A 20,829-nucleotide genomic window follows, 5' to 3' on the forward strand; every position below is an offset into this window, starting at 1 on the left:
CTCCGCGGCGGCGGGCGGCGAGCGCCATCTTGGTCGGCGGCGCGGATTGAATGAGCCCGCTGCGCCGCGGCCGCCGTCCCGAGCCGCGCGGGCCCCGAGCAGCCGCCGCCGCCGCCGCCCCCGCCGCCGCCCCCTCCGCCGCCGCCGCCATGGCCACGCCGCTGTCCGGCCGCGCGGGCGGGCCCGCCACCCCGCTGTCGCCCACGCGCCTGTCGAGGCTGCAGGAGAAGGAGGAGCTGCGCGAGCTCAATGACCGCCTGGCGCACTACATCGACCGCGTCCGCGCGCTCGAGCTCGAGAACGACCGGCTGCTGCTCAAGATCTCCGAGAGGGAGGAGGTGACCACGCGCGAGGTGGGCGCGCAGCCGGGCTCCGGCCTCGGAGGGGGCGCTCGGCAGGCCACGCCCACCGGGGTCCGCGGGGCTTGGGGGGGCGCTGGGGGGGCTCGGGCCTCGGAGGGGGCGCTCGGCAGGCCCCGCCCACCGGGGGCGCTGGGGGGCTCCGGCCTCGGAGGATGCTCCGCGGGTTTCGGGGAACCCCCCCCCGTGAGGTCTGGAGGCCAGAGGGCCCGCCACGAGGAGACCCTCAGGGGGTCTCGGGGAGAGGGGCCCAGGCGGGGGGTGCGCCCTGGGGCAGGCCCCGCCCACGGAGAAGGCCGCGGGATCTTTGGGGGACCTGTGAGCGAGGGATGCGGGATGCTCTCTGGACCGGGCCCCGCCCACCGGAGGTTTCCCGGCTTTCTCGGGCGCCTGTAAGCGCGGGGTGCACCCTGGGGCAGGCCCCGCCCGCCGAGGGCCCCGCAGGGGGTTTCATGTACCCCCCCCCTCCCCGAGTGAGGCATACGGTCCTCAGAGGGATCCCCCCAGAGGGATGCCCGGGCGACTGGGGGAGCTGGGGCAGGCCCGAGCCTTGAGTGCTCGGAGATCTGGGGATCCCCTGGCCGGGATCTCTTAGCTCCCCTAAGAGTGGCGGGGAGCCCCAGGATGCATCGGGATGCTCCGGCGTCCTGGGAGATGTGGTGGGGTTCTCTGGTCTCCGAGGAGCCTGGGAGTTCAGGCTGTGGGAAGGGGCCCTTGGGAGGGTGGAGGGTCTCGTGGGGGTCCCAGGGAGGCGTCCCATGCGTTGCTCTCCATCCAGCTCTGCAGGGTCCTGTGCTGAATTCCGGGGAGGTGGTTAGGCTGTGGGCTCCATCTCCTACCCGCACCTGGGCTGGGTGGGCCCCGGAGGGGGGGGGGGGCGTCTGATGCCCCAGGGGAAATTAGAGAGAGGTCCTCATTTGGGCCCTGGGGCACCCGGTTGGCTGATGGGCTGGAGCCTGGTAGGCCCTACAACCTGGAGGGGATGAGGGGATGGGGTGACGTCTGGTTTTGGGGATCCAGCAGGAAGTTTTGGGTTCCAGATGGGTCCCAGGGCTTCACTACAGATGGAGGAGGAAGGGGCTGGGCAAGCCCCGCCCCTGGGGGGGCATTCGAGGGGCCGGACGTCCGGGGGTCCAGGCTGAGTTCTTTCCTTGCTTGGGAACTGTGGCTCCAGCTCAACTCTACACCAGCCCTCACTGGGCCCAGGCGCCCCCCCCCCCTTCAGCTGGACCCCTGCTGGCCCCCTAAAACCCAAATGGGTTTCCTCTGAATCAGGGGGGCGGTGCTCAACGTTGTAGTTCCCCCTGAAGGCCCAGTAGGAGAGCCAGGCCCTGAAGCCAGAATGTGCTTTGAGCCTCGGCTGCCCTGTCCTGACTGTGGACTGTGGGACAGACTCGTGGGAGAGCAGCTGGGGGGTCATTTCTGGGAGCCACTTACCCTTTGTGTGACTTTGGGCAAGTCACTTACACTCTGGGTCTCGGTGCCTCTTCTGTAAAATGGAAACAGTGCCCCCTCCTGTGCTACCTGCCCGGCCTTGCCTGTTAGTGTTTGTTTTGTAGAAGGAGGACAGGCGCCCAGAGGAGGTATCCCGTGGGTTCTGTTGCCTCTGATAGTTGCCAGGATAGGGAATGGCTCAGAAAGTGGCTTGGGTGATGGGGACGAAGGAGGTTGGTAGGAGGTGCTGTCTATACTGCTCGCGCTTGGATTCAAATTCAGATGCACCTGCTTTTAGTCTGTGTGACCTTGGGCGGGTTTTGTTCTTTATAACACGGAGCTAGGAGCTAGACTCGCCCGCCCTGGCCCTCCAGCGAGCGTGGCCACCTGCCTCGGCCATGCGTGTGTCCTCAGGATGCGGCCCGGTGCCTGCCTGCAGGGAACCGGGGTTGGTTGCTGCGCCGTCCGCTTTTCTCGTCTTTCCCTTGGCCTGGTTGTGCCACCTGCAGATGGGGTGACGGGCCTGCTGGGCCCAGTGGAAGTGGGTGCTGTACACAGAGTGCGTGCAAGAGGGCCTGGGGAACCCCATCGGGCCAGTCTGTCTGGGCAGCAGCGTTACTCCTCGGCTGGTCTGGGCTTTCTGGAATCCAGACGAACTCATGGGAACAAAGGCAGTCTTGCTGTGGGTGATAAACCTGCCCCACTGTGACCTCAGGGGCCATGCAGGGGCTCTAGGTGTCACCTGGGGGTGAGGGGTGTGCCCTCAGCTGGAGCTGGGACTTGCAACCAGCTTGTTCCCCTGGAGCTTCCAGCTGCCTGTGGGCCAGGTGATGAGTGTCCCTCTCCCCTGGGCAGTGGGGGGAGCTGGTGACTGTGGGGTGGGGGTGCTGGAGCCGCGAGCCTAGGGTGCCCTCATGGGCTGTTCAGAGGGCTGGACCTGGAAACGGCCTTGGGCTACAGTGGGGCCCAGGCTTGATGGGCTGTGGTGAGGTGGGTGGGCAGAGGCGCAGAGGGCGCTGGGAAGGTGGCTCCAGGAGGAGGGACGTGGGCTGAGCGGTGTGCGCTTTACCTGTACAGCAGCTTCTCACCTGGATGGATGCTGCCCCAGGGGACGTGCGTGATGCCGGGGACATTAATGTTCATCGTGTTCTGGGTGCTCCTGGCATCGAGTGGGTGGGGAAGGGGTGCCGCACACCCCCGCCCCCCCGCCAGTGCTCAGGGTGGCCCCACCCCAGAGGATGTTCCAGCCCCAAATGCCATCAGGAGAAGCCACCTCAGGAACCCTTTGAGGATGTCTGTAAAACGTTACAAGCGTACCACACGCTCGCAGTAAAGTCCAGTTGAGGTGCTTGAGGGAAACCTGAAGCTTGCAAGCCCTTGCCCTTCTGCCCACGCGCACGCTCGCTCTCACGTGCCCACGTACGAGTCCCCCCGGGTATCCGACGATACTTCTCTTGTTCGGGTGGGCAGTGCTGTGCTGAATACTCGTGTGCTCGTATCGCTGGAGGGTTTCTGGAAGGACTGGGGCCGGGCTGGGCACGATTGCTGTTTGAGAGAGTTCTTGGGAGCCGGCAGGGAGGGATGGGACCCAGGAGGGGGGGCAGTTCTCCAGGGAGCCTCCCCAGTCGGGTGTTAAGTTCCTCTAGCCTTCGGTTTCTTTTCCCTTACCTGCCCAGGTGTCCTGTTGCTGCGGGGGGGCAGGTAGGGGGCTCCCAGGGAGCTGGGGGGGAGGAAGTAGCAGCACTGGGGGTGGCCTGTGTTTGGGGGTTGCCTGCAGAGCTGTGGTTCCCAGCCGGGAAGACTTTGTGCCCCAGAGACACAGGAACAGGCACGGGTCACCTCGGGTTATCTGGACTTCCCCCCATGCTACCCCTCCCCGGCCAACACATGCTGACACATTTGTTCACTCTTGGCGCTTGCAGATGCCATAAAAGACAAAAGGCCCAAGCCGCGGGTCACAGGTGCCGGGAGGCGGGGGCCTGCCCCGAGCACACCTGTTAGTGGCCTGAAAGAGGCTGGGAGCTTGTGCTCTGCAAGAATGTTCTGAATTGTCCCAGGGCTGCAGCGGGGTTGGCAAATGTTTTCTGAAGAGGCCAAAGTCAGCATTTTCGGCTCCAAGGCCCGGAGGTGTGGTCACGGCCCCTCAGCCCGGGGGTTACTGTGGGAGGCCGCCCGCACCCCGCGCGGGGGGGGGGGGACGTGCAGGGGGACGGCCGGGCTGCGCGCCAAGAAAACCTTATTTATACGCTCTGAGACCTGAATTCCTGCAGTTCACCTGTGTCGCAGGATTTCTCCCCGCCCCCAGCCCCCAGCCACTTAAAGGTGTACAGACGGTTCTGGGTTTGCAGGCGGGACAACACAGCGGGTGGGATGGAATGTGGCCCGAGGGCCTGGCTCCACCGGCCTCGATAAGCGAGTGAGCCACTGCGAGAACTTGGTGCTTTAAGTGATCCGACAACTGCGGGGCTTGAACTCCCACCTTGAGATCAAGGGTTGCGCGCTCCCCCGACGGAGCCCGCCGGGCACCCCAGAACACGGTACTTCAAACAAGACGCTGGAGGTGGCAGCGAGAGTGTGGCCTTGGTGCGGGGTTGGGACGAGGGAATCGGGGGGTGCCAAACATCTCAGTCGTGGAGGCAGGCGATACGGTGTATTTTTATGTCCTCAATCTTTATTTTGAGGCCAGTTTTAGATTTACAGAAAAATGGCGAAAGGTAGTCCGGGTTTCTGTGTACCCCAACCCGGTTCCCCCAGTAATGCCCCCCCTGTCCCCCCATCAGCGTTTATCACAGTGATTTTACCAGTACTGACGTCATATCAACGTCATTGGCTAACACCCGTACTTCATTTGGGAGTCCTCAGTTTCCCCTCACTTCTCTGTCCCAGGAGCCCTGGGGACCCCACGGGGCGATCAGGTGTCACATCTCCTTGGGCCTGTTGGGGTGGAGACCACTTCTGAGGCTCCCCTGGTGTGGACGCCCTGGGCAGTCGTGAGGAGCACTGGTCAGGAATTTGTAGGATGTCCTTCTGCTGGGGTCCACCTGGTGTTTCCTTGGCGTCGGGCTGGGGCAGTGGGACAACTAACGTTTTACTGGAATGTTTAAAAAATTAAAATTATTGGCATGCCCCCTGGCTCAGTCAGTGGAGCATGTGACTCTTTTTTTTTTTTTTTTTTTTTTTTTTTTTTACTTATGATAGTCACAGAGAGAGAGAGAGAGGCAGAGACACAGGCAGAGGGAGAAGCAGGCTCCATGCACCGGGAGCCCGATGTGGGATTCGATCCCGGGTCTCCAGGATCGCGCCCTGGGCCAAAGGCAGGCGCCAAACCGCTGCGCCACCCAGGGATCCCGAGCATGTGACTCCTGATGTTGGAGTTGTGAGTTCAGGCCCCACACTGGGGGTAGAGTTTACTTAAAAAAAAATTAAAATTAGTGCAAAGCTTCCACTGACTGAAGTATGGAGAACTTATTTTTTTTAAGGTTTTATTTATTTATTCATGAGAGAAACAGAGGCAGAGATACAGGCAGAGGGAGAAGCAGGCTCCCTGCGGGGAGCCCGATGTGGGACTAATCCCAGGACCCCGGGGTCACACCCTGAGTCGAAGGCAGATGCTTAACCACTGAGCCCCCCAGTCTGGCATCTGAGCCCCCATACTGAGCCCCGGTATCGAGAACTAAATACAGTGTCATGATCGCTTCTCCTGCCCCGCCCCCAAGCCGGCTCAGTACTAGGTCACCTTTATGACTGCTGTGTTGGTTCCTGGTCATCCCGGGACCCCCACCTGATGTGGGGGTGTGTGAGAAAGGACCCCAGTCTGGGGTGGGGGAGGGGATCTTGCCCCCCCCCCCCCCGGCTTAGGAGAGTTCTGGAAGGTAGGATGGCAGGACACAGAGCTGGGCGCGTAAACATGGGTGCCCAGCTACCTCTGGAGACAGGAGTGGCCACTTTGTGACCTAAGGTCGATTCCGGAGTCCAGTTCCCAGCGTTGGAAACATCGGGCGTGGCCACAGTGACCGGCTCTGCGGGAGCGAGGCCCCTGCCGTCGCGGTGGGCGGTGGTGGCCAGGGTGCAGGAGGGAGAACCTTCGTCTCTGCTCCACCAGCATGTGTCATCCTCTTGGAATTGCCCCCAGTGGGCCTGCTCTGCCCTGCAGCGACGGGTCAGGAGAGGCCAGTTTACTGTTCTGTGCCTCCGTTTCCCCATCTGTGAGATGGGGCCCAGGAGCCCGTGTCCCGCCTTACCTATGGGATGAAGTGACTGGGAGCTGCTGGACTGAGGCCCAGGATGCGCGGGGTGGGGGGGTGGGGGGGTCGCATGTGGAAGGCGGGTCTCAGACGGGCTGTTAGAGCCCCAGCTCTTCTGAAGTCCCAGGTCCGGGAAGCTCCTCGGTCCCTGCAGGCGCGATGGTGGTCACCCCACGTGGCAGGTCCTTGGCAGCTCCCCGGCCCCCTCTGCTCAGGGGCCTTTCCCGTGGAAGGAGGGGTCCCAGCCGCCGTGCACCCCCAGCGCGACACCCGCTGGTATCCTGTAGCTTCGTGGGAGACGCTGCAGCGCTCGTTGCGGCCCGGGAGCGCCTCGGCTGGGCCTCCGCCCGCAGCTTTATTGAACTGAGTTCCCGTCCCCTGCGGCTCTCGCATCCCGCTGTGCGCGTCGGTGGCTTTAGCGTGTTCAGAGGTGTGCAGCCATCGCCTCTGTCCAGCTCCAGAACATTCCCGTATCCCCCATAGGAGCCTGGCCCCCATCAGCAGTCACCCCCCACCCGGTCCCCACGAGTCCCCTCCCCGTCCGTGGAGGAGCCCGTCCTGCACGTGTCACACACATGAACTCACACCCTGCGGGGCCTCCTGTGTCTGGTTCCCTCCCTGAGCGCCAGGGACTCGGGGCCCATCCCTGGGGCGGCGCGTGGGCACCTCACTCCTGCTCACGGCCCAAGGATGTGCTCGTGCGTGGGGAACACAGTGTGTATCTGCTCGTCCGCCGACGGACATTGGGGTCGTTTATACCTTCTGGCTGCTGTGAACTGTGCTGTGAACATGCACACGGGTTCATGCGGATTCGCATGTCACTTCTCCCGGGTGGTAGGTTCTGGCAGTGGACTCGCTAGGGTGGAGGGGACCTGCCCCGCTGGCTTCCATGGGCCGTGGGATTTCTTTGTGTTGCTGATATTTGTTCCCCTTTGTCTCTTTGACTCTAGCCGCCCTAGTGGGGTTGAGGGCCTCTCTCTGTCCGGGTTTGGTTGCAGGTACCTGTGAACACCTGCGCCCGGCCCTATGCACGGTGGGGGGAGGCTGGGGGCGAGAAGGCACGAGAAGCATGAGCCGTGTGCCCGCTGGTGGGTGGCCGGGGCAGGGGATGAGGGGACATGGCAGGTGGGGCTGGCTGGGCAGGTCCCCGCATCACTGGGACTGTGTCCAGCCCGGGGACCCCTGCTGCTGGTGGGGAAGGGGGTTCTCCCTGACCTGGGCCTGCTGCTTCCCTCAGGTGAGCGGCATCAAGACGCTGTACGAGTCGGAGCTGGCTGATGCCCGCAGGGTGCTAGATGAGACGGCGCGGGAGCGGGCCCGGCTGCAGATCGAACTGGGGAAACTGAGGGCCGAGCTGGAGGAGGCGAACAAGAGGTAGGTGTGCAGCGGCACTGGCCGCCCAGACGCTGAGGCATGGTGTGTCCAGGGCAGGCCTCCCCACACCTGGGCACCCTTGCTGCAGGGTCCTGTGACTGGCCCCGGGGGTGCGCACCCCTGGAGGGTGCTCTGTGGCCTGGCTTCCTACGTGCCCCTTCCCACCACCTTTGTCCCCCCCCCCCCCCCACGTAATTCAGCCCCAGGCAGATTTGAAATCTGAGCAGCTGTCCTGAAACAGTCTTGGGGAGCTGCTCCTGCTGGACCGCCGCTCCCAGAGAGGAGGCCCCAGGCCACACGGCCCAGCCTCCCCTCGGCCCTGGATTCAGGAGCCACTGGTGTGCACCCCACCCCCGCCGTGTCGGGGCCCCAGGGACCTGGACGCGCTCCCTCAGCCTCCAGGGCTCCTGTCGGGAGCCCCGCCCGGGGAATGGGGTCTGCTTCCCTCCCGCCCAGGAATCCCAGAGCGTGGATCCGGGCCGGGTGGGTGGGCGGCCTTTGGGCCCGGCCTCTTCTCTTCTAAGGCATGTTCCCTCGGGTCTGCTTATGAGTAAAAGGCCTGCGGATGGCGTGGAGACCCGGCGCCACTGGTGGGGATGGTACCTGAACAAAGTGCTTCACAGAGGACACTGTACGGGACGGCATGCGGTCAGATGTGATCAGGGCCGGACTGTCCCTACTCGGGTAAACTGAGGCAGGGGCCAGGCTTGTCCAGGGTCCCTCAGCTTAGCAGTGACCAGGACTGAGTCCTGGTTCAGAGCCCCCACTCACAGTCCTAACTGTCAACAGGGTCGCCTTCACATTTGTGAGGGTTTTTTTCCCTTCTTACTCTTTTTTTTTTTAAAGATTTTATTTATTTATTCATGAGAAACAGAAAGGCAGAGACACAGACAGAGGGAGAAGCAGGCTCCCTGCAGAGACCCCGATGTGGGACTCGGTCCCAGGACCCCGGGGTCACATCCTGAGCCGATGGCAGACGCTCAACCACTGAGCTGCCGGGTGTGTCCATTTTATATTTTATTTTATTTTATTTTATTTTAATTATTTTATTTTATTTTATTTTAATTTAATTTTATTTTATATTTTATTTTATTTATTTATTTTTTTATTTTATTTTATTTCATTTCACTTCACTTCACTTCATTTTATTATTTTTTTATTTATGATAGTCACAGAGAGAGAGAGAGAGAGGCAGAGACACAGGCAGATGGAGAAGCAGGCTCCATGCACCGGGAGCCCGACGTGGGATTCGATCCTGGGTCTCCAGGATCGCGCCCTGGGCCAAAGGCAGGCACCAAACCGCTGTGCCACCCAGGGATCCCCCTCCATTTTATTTTAAATAGAGTTTGGGGGGTGGTAGTTAGGCAGTTTATAGGAAGATGAGTAGAAACAAAGTTTCTAAAATCTCTTCTCTAGTTTCCTACTGTAAACACCTTACACACCACGCATTAGCACGTGTGCAATGTCAGAGACAAGGCAGCGCCAGAGCTGACGTCAGGGTTCACTCCCGTGGGCGGTACCTTCCGCGGCTTTGGGCAGGTATATAAGGACGCTGTGTCTGCCAGTTCCCTTGCTCCACCTGTTCCTGTCTCCCTCCAAACTCCCGGCCACCACAGGTCCTTTCACCGCCTCCACAGCTCTGCCTTTTCCAGAACGTCCTAGACTTGGAACCACATGGTGTGTAGCCGCCTCAGATGGGCTTCTCTCAGGGATGTGCCCCTGGGTTCTTCCGTGGAGAACACAGCAGAAAGTCCAGAGGTAGACCCACACAGTCAAGGCACCCGGTCTTTGGCCAAGGAGCAAAGGCCATCTGCACTGTTAAACAGCCACGTAGACTGTGTATCTCATCAATTATTAGTTTTTTTTCTTTTTTTTTTTTTTAAAGATTGTTTATATTCGTGAGAGGCACAGAGCGAGACAGAGACACAGGCAGAGGGAGAAGCAGCCTCCCTGTGGGAACCCAATATGTGACTTGGTCCCGGGACCCCGGGATTATGACCTGAGCCGAAGGTAGACACTTAACTGCTGAGCCACCCAGTGCCTCATTTTATTAGGTTTCTTTCTTTCTTCTCTCTCTCTCTCTTTTTTTTTTTTTAGGTTTCTTAGTTAAAAAATGATTTGTGCTTTTTGGGGAAAATTTAGTGAATTCCAGAGCCTGGGACTCCAGCCACTCTCTCTAGGATCAGTACAGATTCCAGAACCCTCCAGATGCCTGTGATCCTGTGTTTGGCTCCCTGTCTGGGCTAAGAAGCCCTGTTTTTTTTTCTGCTTATCAGTCACAGATGTTCACTGTCAAGAAAGCAGAAAATGCAAAATAGTTTAAAGGAAAAAGTAAAAGTGGGGATCCTTGAGTGGCTCAGCAGTTTAGTGCCTGCCTTCAGCTCAGGGCGTGATCCTGGAGTCCCCAGATCAAGGCCCGCGTTGGGCTTTCTGCATGGAGCCTGCTTTTCCCTCTGCCTGTGTCTCTCATGAATAAATAAAGAAAATCTTTAAAAGAAAAGAAAAGAAAAAAGTAAAAGTCTGTGGCAGCAGCAGCTTTCACCCAGACGGAGCCATCCTGGCTGGTCTCGTACTTTCTCCCCTGCACGCCCCCACTGCAGGGGGCTTTTGCCACAAGGAGCCTCTTGAAAATGTCCCTCCCTGAGCCATCAAGTGTCCTCTGTGCCAGGATTCTGTCCTGACTTGCCGGGATGTTCCATGCCCGGGGCTGCTGGGGCCGTGTTAAGCTGCTCCCATTGTTCTGCGACAGCGTCTGTGGCTGGCAGCTGTGCCCACTGTCGCAAGAGTCACTTTACTCAGCCTGCAAGCAGATTGGCCTGATGCTGGGCTTGGCAGGTGGCAGGCGGGACAAAAGGAATGGCCAATCCAGGGATTTGTGGCCCCTGCCCCACAAGGCAGGCTTCCTGTCCTCACTGGGCCTGTGGACGCCTCTTCCGCCCTCCGGCGCTCGGGTGCCTCACTTGCTGTTCTGGGTGCAGGAGCCCTTCCAGAGCCGGAGATGGGGCCGTTGAGATCTGGTGTTCTTTCCCTAGCCAGTTTATCCCGTCCTTGTGATGGTAGGAACGTGGGTAGCCGCGTGGAGGGCCTGACAAATCCTCTAGGACTTACTGTTAGACAAATGAGGAATTTGTGTTAAGGCCCTGAAGCTTGTAAGACGTGGCCAGTGAGACGTAAGCCAGTGGGAGGCCCCAGTGCCCCTGCTTTCTGGACCATTCTGTGTAGCTCTGCAGAATCTGAATATTGGATAAAATTGAGAAATTTTCACATTGAGGCACTAGACTGGCTCAGTTGGACGAGCACGTGATACTTGATCCTGGGGTGGTGAGTTTGAGCCCCACGTTGGGTGTAGAGATTATTTAAATAAACTTAAGAAAAGTAAAGAAGTTTTCCCCATCACCTGATGCCTCTGTTCCTGGCACGCAGGCTTTGTTGCTGATCTCAGACTTCCCGGGCACACCTTGCCTGAGGGCCTCTGCACTTGTGCTTCCTCTGCCCGAATAGTTTTCTCCCGGAAATAACGGATGTGGCTCATTCTTCTGCTCCCCTCATTCAGATCTATTTTGGGGGCCACCCCTGGCAGGGCTTGCGCAGCAGTGCAGTTCCCACCCGGCTCATGCTCCTCCCTCCCCTCCTGTCCTGCTTCCCCTGCCTTTCTGTTGCAGACTCGTGTCTGACAAGTGGCATGTTTCACTGTCACCGCCACCCATGAAGACGTTCTGCATCGGGAGAGCTAGGGTGTTCCCAGATGTATCTCTGGCATGAGGGTGGCTTTCTCCACACAGTGGGCTCTTGGTAATGGTTGACAGATAAAGATTTGTTTCCCCAAACTCCTGCAAAACCTGCTCTAGGGGCTTAGGGTTCAAAGCCCCCCGTGAGCGGGGGAGGCAGGACTGTGTGGCTTAACTCAGGAATGGGATGGCAGGACCCCGAGACCCTCGTGGAGGCTGATGATAAAATGTTCGAGTGGAGCTCTGTGTTCCCAGGGCTGCTGTTGAGGACGCGGGCAGCTCGGGAGCTGAAGGCACTGGTCTACACCACCCCACCTCATGTGAGCCGATGCCATGGCCCCCATGTTCTCGCTCACTGGGTGGATGCTGCTCAGCCCCCATAGTGCCCCCGTGAGAGGTGTGCTGGGAGGAGCTCCTGGGGGCCCCCACTCTTGCTGGGGATGGCTGTCACCTTCTTGGGCTTGCATTCAACTCCAGGAAAACTGAGAATTCCATTGAGAAGTGTTGGAGAGCCTCAGGCCCATGCTGGTAGTGGCTGGCTGTGAAAAAAACAATTTGCTGTCTTTAATATTGGGGGCATCGTCTACCAGAATATCAGAGGAACCTGCTTAAAATACGTCAAGGTTGCAAATAAGATTGACTTTTTAAAGGCTGACATTTTAATATGCAGCTTTAATAAATTACACATTAATTTCTTTTTTTTAAATATTTTATTTATTCATGAGAGACACAGAGGGAGGCAGAGACACAGGCAGAGGGAGAAGCAGGCTTCATGCAGGGAGGCCAATGGGGACTCGATCCCGGGACAACCGGGATCATGCCCTGAACCCGAGGCAGACGCTGAACCACTGAAGCCACCCAGGGGTCGCAATACATTAATTTCTTAAAAAGTCATTTTCCCATAAATGATACCTCCTGTGTCCCCAAATCACCAAAACCTGACATTCAAGCTCTTTCTTTGAGGTTTTTCGGAGCGCTTGTATTTGTTAGCTGATACAGAGCAGGCTTGAAGAAGGGGCACCTTCTGGGCCGACGGGCCGGGCTCCGTTACCCCAGAGCCAGGGTAGGTCGGCTCCTGCAGCAGCTGCCCCCCACCAGAGGCTGGAGGAGCTTGTCCCTGGGCCCCCGACACTGCCCGGGGGGCTCCCGTAGCCCCAGACTTGCCGCCCTTGCTGACCCCGCTCCTGACTTGTAGCTCCAAGAAGAGGGAGGGCGAGCTCACGGTGGCCCAGGGCCGCGTGAAGGATCTGGAGTCCCTCTTTCACCGGAGTGAGGCGGAGCTGGCCGCCGCCCTCAGCGACAAGCGTGTCCTGGAGAGCGACCTGGCGGAGCTGCGCGCCCAGCTGGCCAAGGCAGGTTTAAGGTGGCAGGCGGCCTGTGGGGGGAGCGGCCTGGGCCAGGTCTCCAGCCCCCCGACACCCCCTGCTGGAGCGCATGTCCGAGGGGATCCCTGGGCCTCCAGAAGCCACACGGTGCGGCAGACGAGGGTCGTCACCTCGCTTGCTGGCCTGTGTCTCCCAGGCGGAGGACGGTCATGCCGTGGCCAAAAAGCAGCTGGAGAAGGAGACACTGATGCGCGTGGATCTGGAGAACCGCTGCCAGAGCCTGCAAGAGGAGCTCGACTTCCGGAAGAACGTCTTTGAGGAGGTGAGTCTGGGCCAGGGGGCCTTCCCTGTGTGGGCACATCAGTGTCCTCCCACTTTCTGGCAGGCGGGGTGCGCTTCCTCCCGAGGTCCCGCGCCTCTCCCAGCCTCCGGGGACACTGGCTGGTCGCCGCATCCCTCCATCCGGGCTGCCTTCACGTAGCCTCTCCTCGTTCTCTGCTCTTCGTGTCTTAAGAGGACGCAAAGAGGGCCCTGTCTTTGGGTTAGGGCCCACCCAGGTCATCCAGGACGATCTGATTGTGAGACTCTTATTAATCCCATCTGCAAAGTCCCCTTTTCCTTATTTATTTATTTATTTATTTATTTATTTATTTATTATTCATTCATTCATTCATTCATTCATTCATTCATTCATTTATTTACGATAGTCATACAGAGAGAGAGAGAGGCAGAGACACAGGCAGAGGGAGAAGCAGGCTCCATGCACCGGGAGCCCAACGTGGGATTCGATCCCGGGTCTCCAGGATCGCGCCCTGGGCCAAAGGCAGGCGCCAAACCGCTGCGCCACCCAGGGATCCCCAAAGTCCCCTTTTCCAAATAAGGTCACACCCCCACGTTCTGGGGATTAGGACATGGACACGTTTGGGGGCACCCCCCCCTGAACCCAGGGCAGACCCTCTCTGTGAAAGGCCAGGGGAGGGCACACCTGCTGCCTTTGCTTCTTGGGTCCCCCCCCTCCCGTACCCCCGCCTCTTAATCCCTGGGCCCGGGCCCTTGGGTATGGCATTCCTGAGTGACGTTCCTGGCAGAACGAGGGGTTCTCTGTCTTCTGGAAGGGGATGTGGCTTGGCGGCCACCTAGCTCATCATCACAGAGCCCATTGTCCTGTCATGGCCCCAAATGGAACCTCAGGCCAGCTGGTGCATGCACTCAGTGCCCCCGGGGAGCTGCTGCCAGGAAGGATGCCCGTACAACTGAGGAGTGGCTTCCAGCTGCCGCCAGGCCCAGTGAGAGCCAGGCCAGGGCTGCCAGGGGAGGTGGGGAGAGCCCGGGAGGGAAGCCCTGAAAGCCTCCGCCAGAGAACTGGGGCCTCGGAGGGGATCTGGAAGGGGCGGAGGAAGAGAGCTATGCGGAGACCTGTGAGGGGAGCCCGAAGGGTACCCTGCAGGGGCTCCTGGAGGGGCTCCCCGAGGCTGGCAGCTGGGAGCTCTTGGCGGGGAGCCACGCAGGGGGCGCTGCGCGGGTGGGTGTGCTGCTCTGGGTTCCGTGAGCTTCATGGCCTCTCTGTAAACAGGATTGGCTTCCTTGAGAAACAGCCCTATTGTTCTTGCAAACTGATGGCACAGTGTGATAAGTGCCTGCTTTCTGTGCTGGAGTGAGTTTCTTGGAGGAGGGAGCCCCCTTCCCTTGGAGCCCGGGGCTGGTGAACAGTGCCCTCTGGGTGCACCTGACCCTACCAAGTCTAGCGCCCCAGCCGTTGGTTTATTTAGTGCGGCTATGGCGACCCGCAGGCTTGGTCCTGAGGGCCGGGTCTCTGTCTTGGATCCCAGGTTCCTGAGATGGGCTTGGTAGGAATTCCTTTTTCTTCTTTTTCTTTTTTTTTTTTCTTTTTAATTAAAATTTTTATTTATTTATTCATGGAAGACACAGAATGAGAGAGGGAGGCAGAGACTCAGGCAGAGGGAGAAGCGGGCTCCATGCAGGGAACCCGACATGGGCTTCGATCCCAGGTCTCCAGGATCACATCCTGGGCTGAAGGTGGTGCTAAACTCCTGAGCCACCGGGGCTGCCCTCTTTTTCTTTTTTTAATTTTTATTTATTTACGATAGTCACACAGAGAGAGAGAGAGGCAGAGACACAGGCAGAGGGAGAAGCAGGCTCCATGCACCGGGAGCCCGACGTGGGACTCGATCCCGGGTCTCTAGGATCGTGCCCTGGGCCAAAGGCAGGCACCAAACTGCTGCACCACCCAGGGATCCCCTCTTTTTCTTTTTTTAAGATTTTATTTATTTGAGAGAAGGTGCATGTGGGCGGGGCAGGTTGAAGATCTCAAGCAGACTCCCCACTGAGCACAAAGCCCAGCTCAGGGCTTGATCCTATGACACTGAGATCGTGACCTGAGCCGAAACCAAGAGCCACCCACTGGATACCCAACTGAATGAGCCACCCGGGTGCCACTCATCAGGAATTCTTTTTTTTTTTTTTTTATTATTTTTATTTATGATAGTTACAGAGAGAGAGAGAGAGAAAGAGAGAGAGGCAGAGACACAGGCAGAGGGAGAAGCAGGCTCCATGCACCGGGAGCCCGACGTGGGATTCGATCCCGGGTCTCCAGGATCGCGCCCTGGGCCAAAGGCAGGCGCCAAACTGCTGTGCCACCCAGGGATCCCTCATCAGGAATTCTTTTAACAACAGCTTTTTTTTTTTTTTAACAACAGCTTTATTAAAATATGCCTACACATAAAACTTTTGAAGTGTACAATGTGGTTGATCTTAGTACATTCAGAGTTGTGCAGCCTTCATCTCTAACTAGAATGTTCCATCAGCCTAAAAGGACACCATGCCCATCAGCTGTAACTTCCCACCCACACCCAAGTCCCCTTCCTGTCCGTGGACGAGCCCGTCCTGCACGTGTCACACACGTGGACTCACACACTGCGTGGCCTCCTGTGTCTGGGTCCCTCCGTGAGCGCCTTGGGCTCAGGGTCTGTTCCCCGGGTGGCACGTGTGGGCGCCTCATTCCTTTTCGCAGCTGAGTAGCGTTCCTGTGCATGGGGGACATCTGGGCCGCGTCTACTCTGGTGACTGACTCGTGGCCGTGAACTGTGTGAACAAGAACCGGGAAGGTTCCCCAGCGGTTCATTGCATAGTTTTGAGCCCTGGCCTGGGCGTGGCACTTGGGTTGATGACACTGGTGACCAGGAGGCAGGTGAGTGGCAGGGCCGGGGCCCCACTGCAGTGCAGTGATGACCATGCTGCGCCCCAGGAGGTGCGGGAGACCCGGCGGCGGCACGAGCGGCGCCTGGTGGAGGTGGACAGCAGCCGGCAGCAGGAGTACGACTTCAGGATGGCTCAGGCGCTGGAGGAGCTGCGCAGCCAGCACGACGAGCAAGTGCGGCTGTACAAGCTGGAGCTGGAGCAGACCTACCAGGCCAAGGTGCTGGCTGGGGCTGGAGGGTGCGCGGCGGGGCTCCCTGGCCTCCGCCAGCCCCTCACCGGCCTGCCCGTGTCCCTCTAGCTGGACAGCGCCAAGCTGAGCTCTGACCAGAACGACAAGGCCGCCAGCGCTGCCCGGGAGGAGCTGAAGGAAGCCCGCATGCGGCTGGAGTCCCTCAGCTACCAGCTCTCCGGCCTCCAGAAGCAGGTGACTCCTGAGGGCCGTGGTCCCGGGCCCGCCCCTGCAGTGGGACCCTCCTTCAGGCGACTTGGCTGTAGACGAGCCACGAACCTCATGCTCGGGGGTCCTTCTGTCCCCCGCCCACCCCAGGGCCCCTTTCCTGCTGTGGGCGCCCGCCGGCTCAGGCAGGAGGGCGGAAGAGGCCACAGCCGGGTGGGCGTCTCTGCATGAGCCTCAGAGGCCGGCCTGACCCGGCTCCGGGACCCCCACCACCTGCCAGGCCAGCGCAGCAGAGGACCGGATTCGCGAGCTGGAGGAGACCATGGCCGGGGAGCGGGACAAGTTCCGCAAGATGCTGGACGCCAAGGAGCAGGAGATGACAGAGATGCGGGACGTGATGCAGCAGCAGCTGGCTGAGTACCAGGAGCTGCTCGACGTCAAGCTGGCCCTAGACATGGAGATCAGCGCCTACCGCAAGCTGCTGGAGGGCGAAGAGGAGAGGTGGGGCTGGGGGCGTGGGGGGCAGGGGCGGGGAAGGGGGGCCCTGGGGTTCCGCCCCTCAGGAGCTCTGGTCTCCCCTCCCCCTCTGTCCCGCAGGCTGAAGCTGACCCCCAGCCCGTCGTCGCGGATCACTGTCTCGCGGGCCACGTCCAGCAGCAGCAGCGTGTCCACGGCCGGCCGCTCCGGCCGCAGCAAGCGGAAGCGGCTGGAGGCGGAGGAGTCGCCGGGCCCCGGCTCGAGTGGCATCGGCTCCGGCAGCAGCAGCAGCAGCAGCACCACCAGCTTCCACCTGGCGCAGCAGGCCTCGGCCTCGGGCGGCGTCAGCATCGAGGAGATCGACCTGGAGGGCAGGTTCGTGCAGCTGAAGAACAGCTCGGACAAGGTGAGCGGCCTCCGTCCCCGCGGGCTCGGGCGGGGGCTCCTCCCCGAGCTGTGTGTGAGGCCGGGTGTCCTCTGTGCCAGGACCAGTCTCTGGGCAACTGGAGGATCAAGAGGCAGGTCCTGGAAGGGGAGGAGATCGCCTACAAGTTCACGCCCAAGTACGTGCTTCGCGCCGGCCAGACTGTCACGGTAGGTGGCCGTGGAAGGGCGGGCTGCTGGGACGGTGGGGACAGTGGGGGCCACTCGTGGAGGGGGAGGCGGCAGTCTTCACTGCCCAGGCGACTACTGGGAAGGGTAACTGGCATGGGGCTGGGCCGGGGGCAGGCATGGAGTGATTTGGCTCTGGGAACATCCGCCTCTTGTCATGGGTCACCTGTGCCAACGTTGTGCCACTGGAGCCCTTTGCAGCGCCCTGGGACGTGTCAGCATTCATGGTACGGGGGCCAGGCTGTGTGGGCTGGCGGGCCCTGCACAGGGATAGAAGACTCACAGGAGTGGAGCCCTGGGGCCGCGGGGCACAGCTCGGCCTGCGTCTGCTGATGGGAGAGCCCGTGGCCACTGTGGATCTGGGGGTTGTTGGTCCCCTGACATGTCGTCCCTCGGCTGGACCCGGGGGCGGCGATAGGGAGCTGGCTGCTGGAACGTGGTACTGGGGACCGAGCCAGCATTGATGGGGAGGCCCCCCTGTGTCCCCAGGTGTGGGCAGCTGGCGCGGGAGTGGCCCACAGCCCCCCCTCGACGCTCGTGTGGAAGACCCAGAACAGCTGGGGCACTGGCGAGAGCTTCCGGACCGTCCTGGTCAATGCTGATGGGGAGGTGGGTGCCGAGGCCTGCCAGGGTCCCTCCCAGAGGGCCCCCCCCAACGTCCAACCCTTACTGCACCACTGGGTGCACAGGCACCCGGGGGCGGAGTTTGGCTCGTGGGGCCCGTGAGTGCAGCCCTGGGTCTGGTGCGTGGCTCTGCAGCGTCCGGAGCTTGGCCGGAGCATCCTGACCTGAGCGCCGGCACGACGGGCTGGTGCTCACCCCCCAGGGGTCAAGCATTTGTGGCTCAAATCTTGCACAGGAAGTGGCCATGAGAACGGTGAAGCAGTCCTCGGTGGTGCGGGAGACGGAGAACGGGGAGGAAGGAGAAGAGGAGACAGCGGAGTTTGGCGAGGAGGATCTTTTCCATCAGCAGGTAAAGGCCCCAAGGTGGCAGCCGTGGATGTGCGCTGGAACACGCATCCTCACGCGGGCAGGTGCACACGCACACCTGGCTGGGTCTGGGCCTGGACGCCCTGCAGCTCGCCGCTGGGGTGGGCTGTGGGGGCAGTGCCTTGCATCCGGGCTCTTGCCCGCTGTCTGGACCTCGGGTTCTGGCCCGAGGTCCCCAGGAGCACCTCCAGGCAGCAGCGTAGCCCTTAGGGTCCTCCATGAACGGGCCCTGACGCCGCTGGTCCCCCAGCCCGAGAGACCGGGGCTTAAGAAACGGTTTTTTGGGGAAGGACTCCTGAGGTCCTGGGGCCGAGCTGCAGCAGCTCTACAAGGTAAGGCTGGTGTCTGACCTTTAAGTTGTAACGTGCTGTGTAGCTCCCAGCAGAAGCAAGGGGATGTGGAAGGTTCTAGAACAGGGGTAGGTGAGGCTGAAGCTGCTGGCCGTCAGCTTGCCGGGAGCTGCTGTCCTGGGGTGGGCAGGCCATGGTCCGGCCTCTCCCCGGCAGGGGTGGCGGGCCGCCAGCTACCTGCCTGGCCAGGTGGGCACGCATCGGCCTCTCAGGCTGCCGGCCTTTCTTTCCAGGGGGACCCCAGGACCACCTCGCGAGGCTGCCGCGTGATGTGAACGGAACTCGCCTCATTGCCCGTCTTTCTTCACTCAGAGCCACTGAAAACTATTTTTCTATCATTGGCTGTCTTTAGTCCTTGATACGTTTCTAGAGAATTTGTAGGCATTCTGCCGGAACACGGGGCGGCTTGGCATCTTTCCTCGGCCTTCCTCGGACCCTCCCTTCCTCGCCACTGGCCAGACGTTTTTTTTGGTGCCCCATTTCACTATTTGGTTGAATTCAAGGCCAAGGAACCTGACGGCTCGTGGGGGTTGGGCGTGCAGGCTGGAGGGCCCGGCCGGGCTCGGGGCTCCTCCGGGTCCCCACTGCCTCCACCACAGACGCGCGGGGCCCCCTCTCCGGGAGCTGCCCTGGGGCCCTTGAGTGCACGGAGGGCAGGACTTGGTAGCAGTTGAATTGTTTGTCAAGCTCGTTCAAAACCAAATCCAGAGTCCAGGTTCTGAGCTGGTGGAGGCAGGCCCATCGGCTGTGGAACTCTGGTGGCCCGGCCGCAGGCACGGGGCCTTGGGGTGCAGGTCATGGATGCCCGGCCTGGGCTCCGGGGTGACTCCTGGTTGGGTGGTGCGCGGACCGCTGGCCGGGGCTCGGCACCCGTACTGGGGCGCCCTGCAGTGCGCCCCTTTCCCTTCCTGGCTGGCTGGCCCTTGGGTTTCTGGAACTTTCTGTAGTTGAGTTCTTCAGCTTGCAGGACCAGCGGGGTGGGAGCGATGGGAACGGGGACAGCTCTGTTTTGAGGCTTGTCACCAGGTAAAGGGCAAGGGCACAGGTGGCAGGGGAAGTGGGATCACCTTGGGAGCAGGTGCCCTGGGTTTCGGCGCCACTGCCGGGGCTGGGAGCCGGTCCGCCCTGGTGAGGGGAGCGACAGCGACGGCAGGGGAGGCGCCCGTGGCCGCCGCCCCGTGTGGGCCTCTGCCCTGTGCTGGGGCTGAGCTCCGACCCCCGCCCCGCTCCTGTCGCAGCCTCCCCCTGAAGGGACGTTGCCGTGGCGGTGCCCCCGGTGGCCCCGGGCCTGCCCACCCCGCCGCCGCGTCCGCTCACCGTTTACACCCTCCACATAGACACACAGAAGTTATTTTTTTAATGGATATTTATTTTTCTACATTGGTCAGTGCCCAGACCGCGGCCCGGGCCCCGCTGGGACCGCCCCGGGGGAGGGGCGCTGCCCGGGTGGGTCCTTCCGAAAGGGCAGCTCGAGTCTTGCAGACGAAACACTGAGCCACGCCCGCCTCCCTGGGACGGGCCGAGGCCCCTGTAGGGTGGTGTCCGCGGGCCGGGGCTCGCTTCTCAAGGACGGAAACGTGTCCCCGCTGCCCCCGATGCTGACGGGCCCCGGGACGGCGGCCGGCTGTGCGCACCCCGGCCCGGCCCGGCCCGGCCCGACCCCGGGGCGCCCGCAGCGGACCTGGGCGCGGAGGATGGGCCTCGGCGGGGCAGCTGGGCCCGCAGCCCCGGCCTCGGCGTGCCCCGGCCTCCGCAGGACGGGAGCGACCACGCTAGGCCGCGGCAGGCCCGGGGGGCGCGGTGCACCGGGCAGGTGGCCGCCGTGCTGCAGGCGTCCCGGGGCGGGGGGGGGGGGGGGGGGCTGGGCAGCAGCTCGGAGTCCGACGTCCTTAGCTTTAAGGGCTCCCCCGCCGCCGCCCCCGCCCCCCCCCGCCGGAGCACCGGACACCGGCTCAACCTGCCGGGCCGCGCCCGGGGCCTTGCATGCCAAACGTGTGGTCTTTTCTTTCTCGGATGATTTGTAACATGCATTTTATGACTGGAAACCTTTTGTACGACGCTCCAATAAACGTTTTGGTTTTAAGTGCTGCCCCCGAGTCCGCTGTGACGCGGCGGCCCCGCCCGGCGGGAGGGGAGGGTCGGAGACCTCGGGCCCGCTCGCGCCGTCGGTCACGTGACGCGCCGCGCGCATGCGCGGCGGCACCCGCAGTGCGACCCGAGGACGTCCTGGGCGGCCCTCGAGCCTCCCACCCGCCGCCGCCGCCGCCGCCGCCGCCGCCGGGTCGCTCGGGGAGGCCGCACGGCCTTGTGGGAGTTGTAG

General features: G+C 61.3%; 1 protein-coding gene across 2 annotated transcripts; it reads left to right on the forward strand.

Annotated features, from left to right (window-relative positions):
- Nucleotides 1-110: 110 nt before the first annotated feature.
- LMNB2 (lamin B2) lies at nt 111-20,592 on the forward strand. Of its 2 annotated transcripts, XM_055343203.1 has the most exons (12): nt 111-353; nt 7,275-7,411; nt 12,335-12,491; nt 12,661-12,786; nt 15,730-15,900; nt 15,982-16,107; nt 16,361-16,581; nt 16,678-16,963; nt 17,044-17,151; nt 17,659-17,778; nt 18,029-18,142; nt 18,743-20,592. In XM_055343203.1, the coding sequence occupies exons 1-12, from the start codon at nt 150-152 to the stop codon at nt 18,782-18,784; spliced, it is 1,812 nt and encodes a 603-aa protein (XP_055199178.1). In that variant the 5' UTR covers nt 111-149; the 3' UTR covers nt 18,785-20,592. The 2 variants fall into 2 exon arrangements, with proteins under 2 accessions (XP_055199178.1, XP_055199180.1); XM_055343205.1 differs by lacking the exons at nt 111-353; nt 7,275-7,411 and adding an exon at nt 8,527-12,202.
- Nucleotides 20,593-20,829: the final 237 nt, after the last annotated feature.

The sequence above is a fragment of the Nyctereutes procyonoides genome, unplaced genomic scaffold (genome assembly GCF_905146905.1).
Source record: "Nyctereutes procyonoides isolate TBG_1078 unplaced genomic scaffold, NYPRO_anot_genome, whole genome shotgun sequence".
In the NCBI taxonomy this organism is placed as follows: Eukaryota; Metazoa; Chordata; class Mammalia; order Carnivora; family Canidae; genus Nyctereutes; species Nyctereutes procyonoides.

Excerpts from the sequence above, each read along its gene's own strand:
- LMNB2 (XM_055343203.1), top strand. The coding sequence starts at position 150 with ATGGCCACGCCGCTGTCCGGCCGCGCGGGCGGGCCCGCCACCCCGCTG. Across the intron at positions 16,108-16,360 it reads TCTCCGGCCTCCAGAAGCAG|GCCAGCGCAGCAGAGGACCG; the intron begins GTGACTCCTGAG and ends ACCACCTGCCAG. Across the intron at positions 16,582-16,677 it reads CTGGAGGGCGAAGAGGAGAG|GCTGAAGCTGACCCCCAGCC; the intron begins GTGGGGCTGGGG and ends TCTGTCCCGCAG.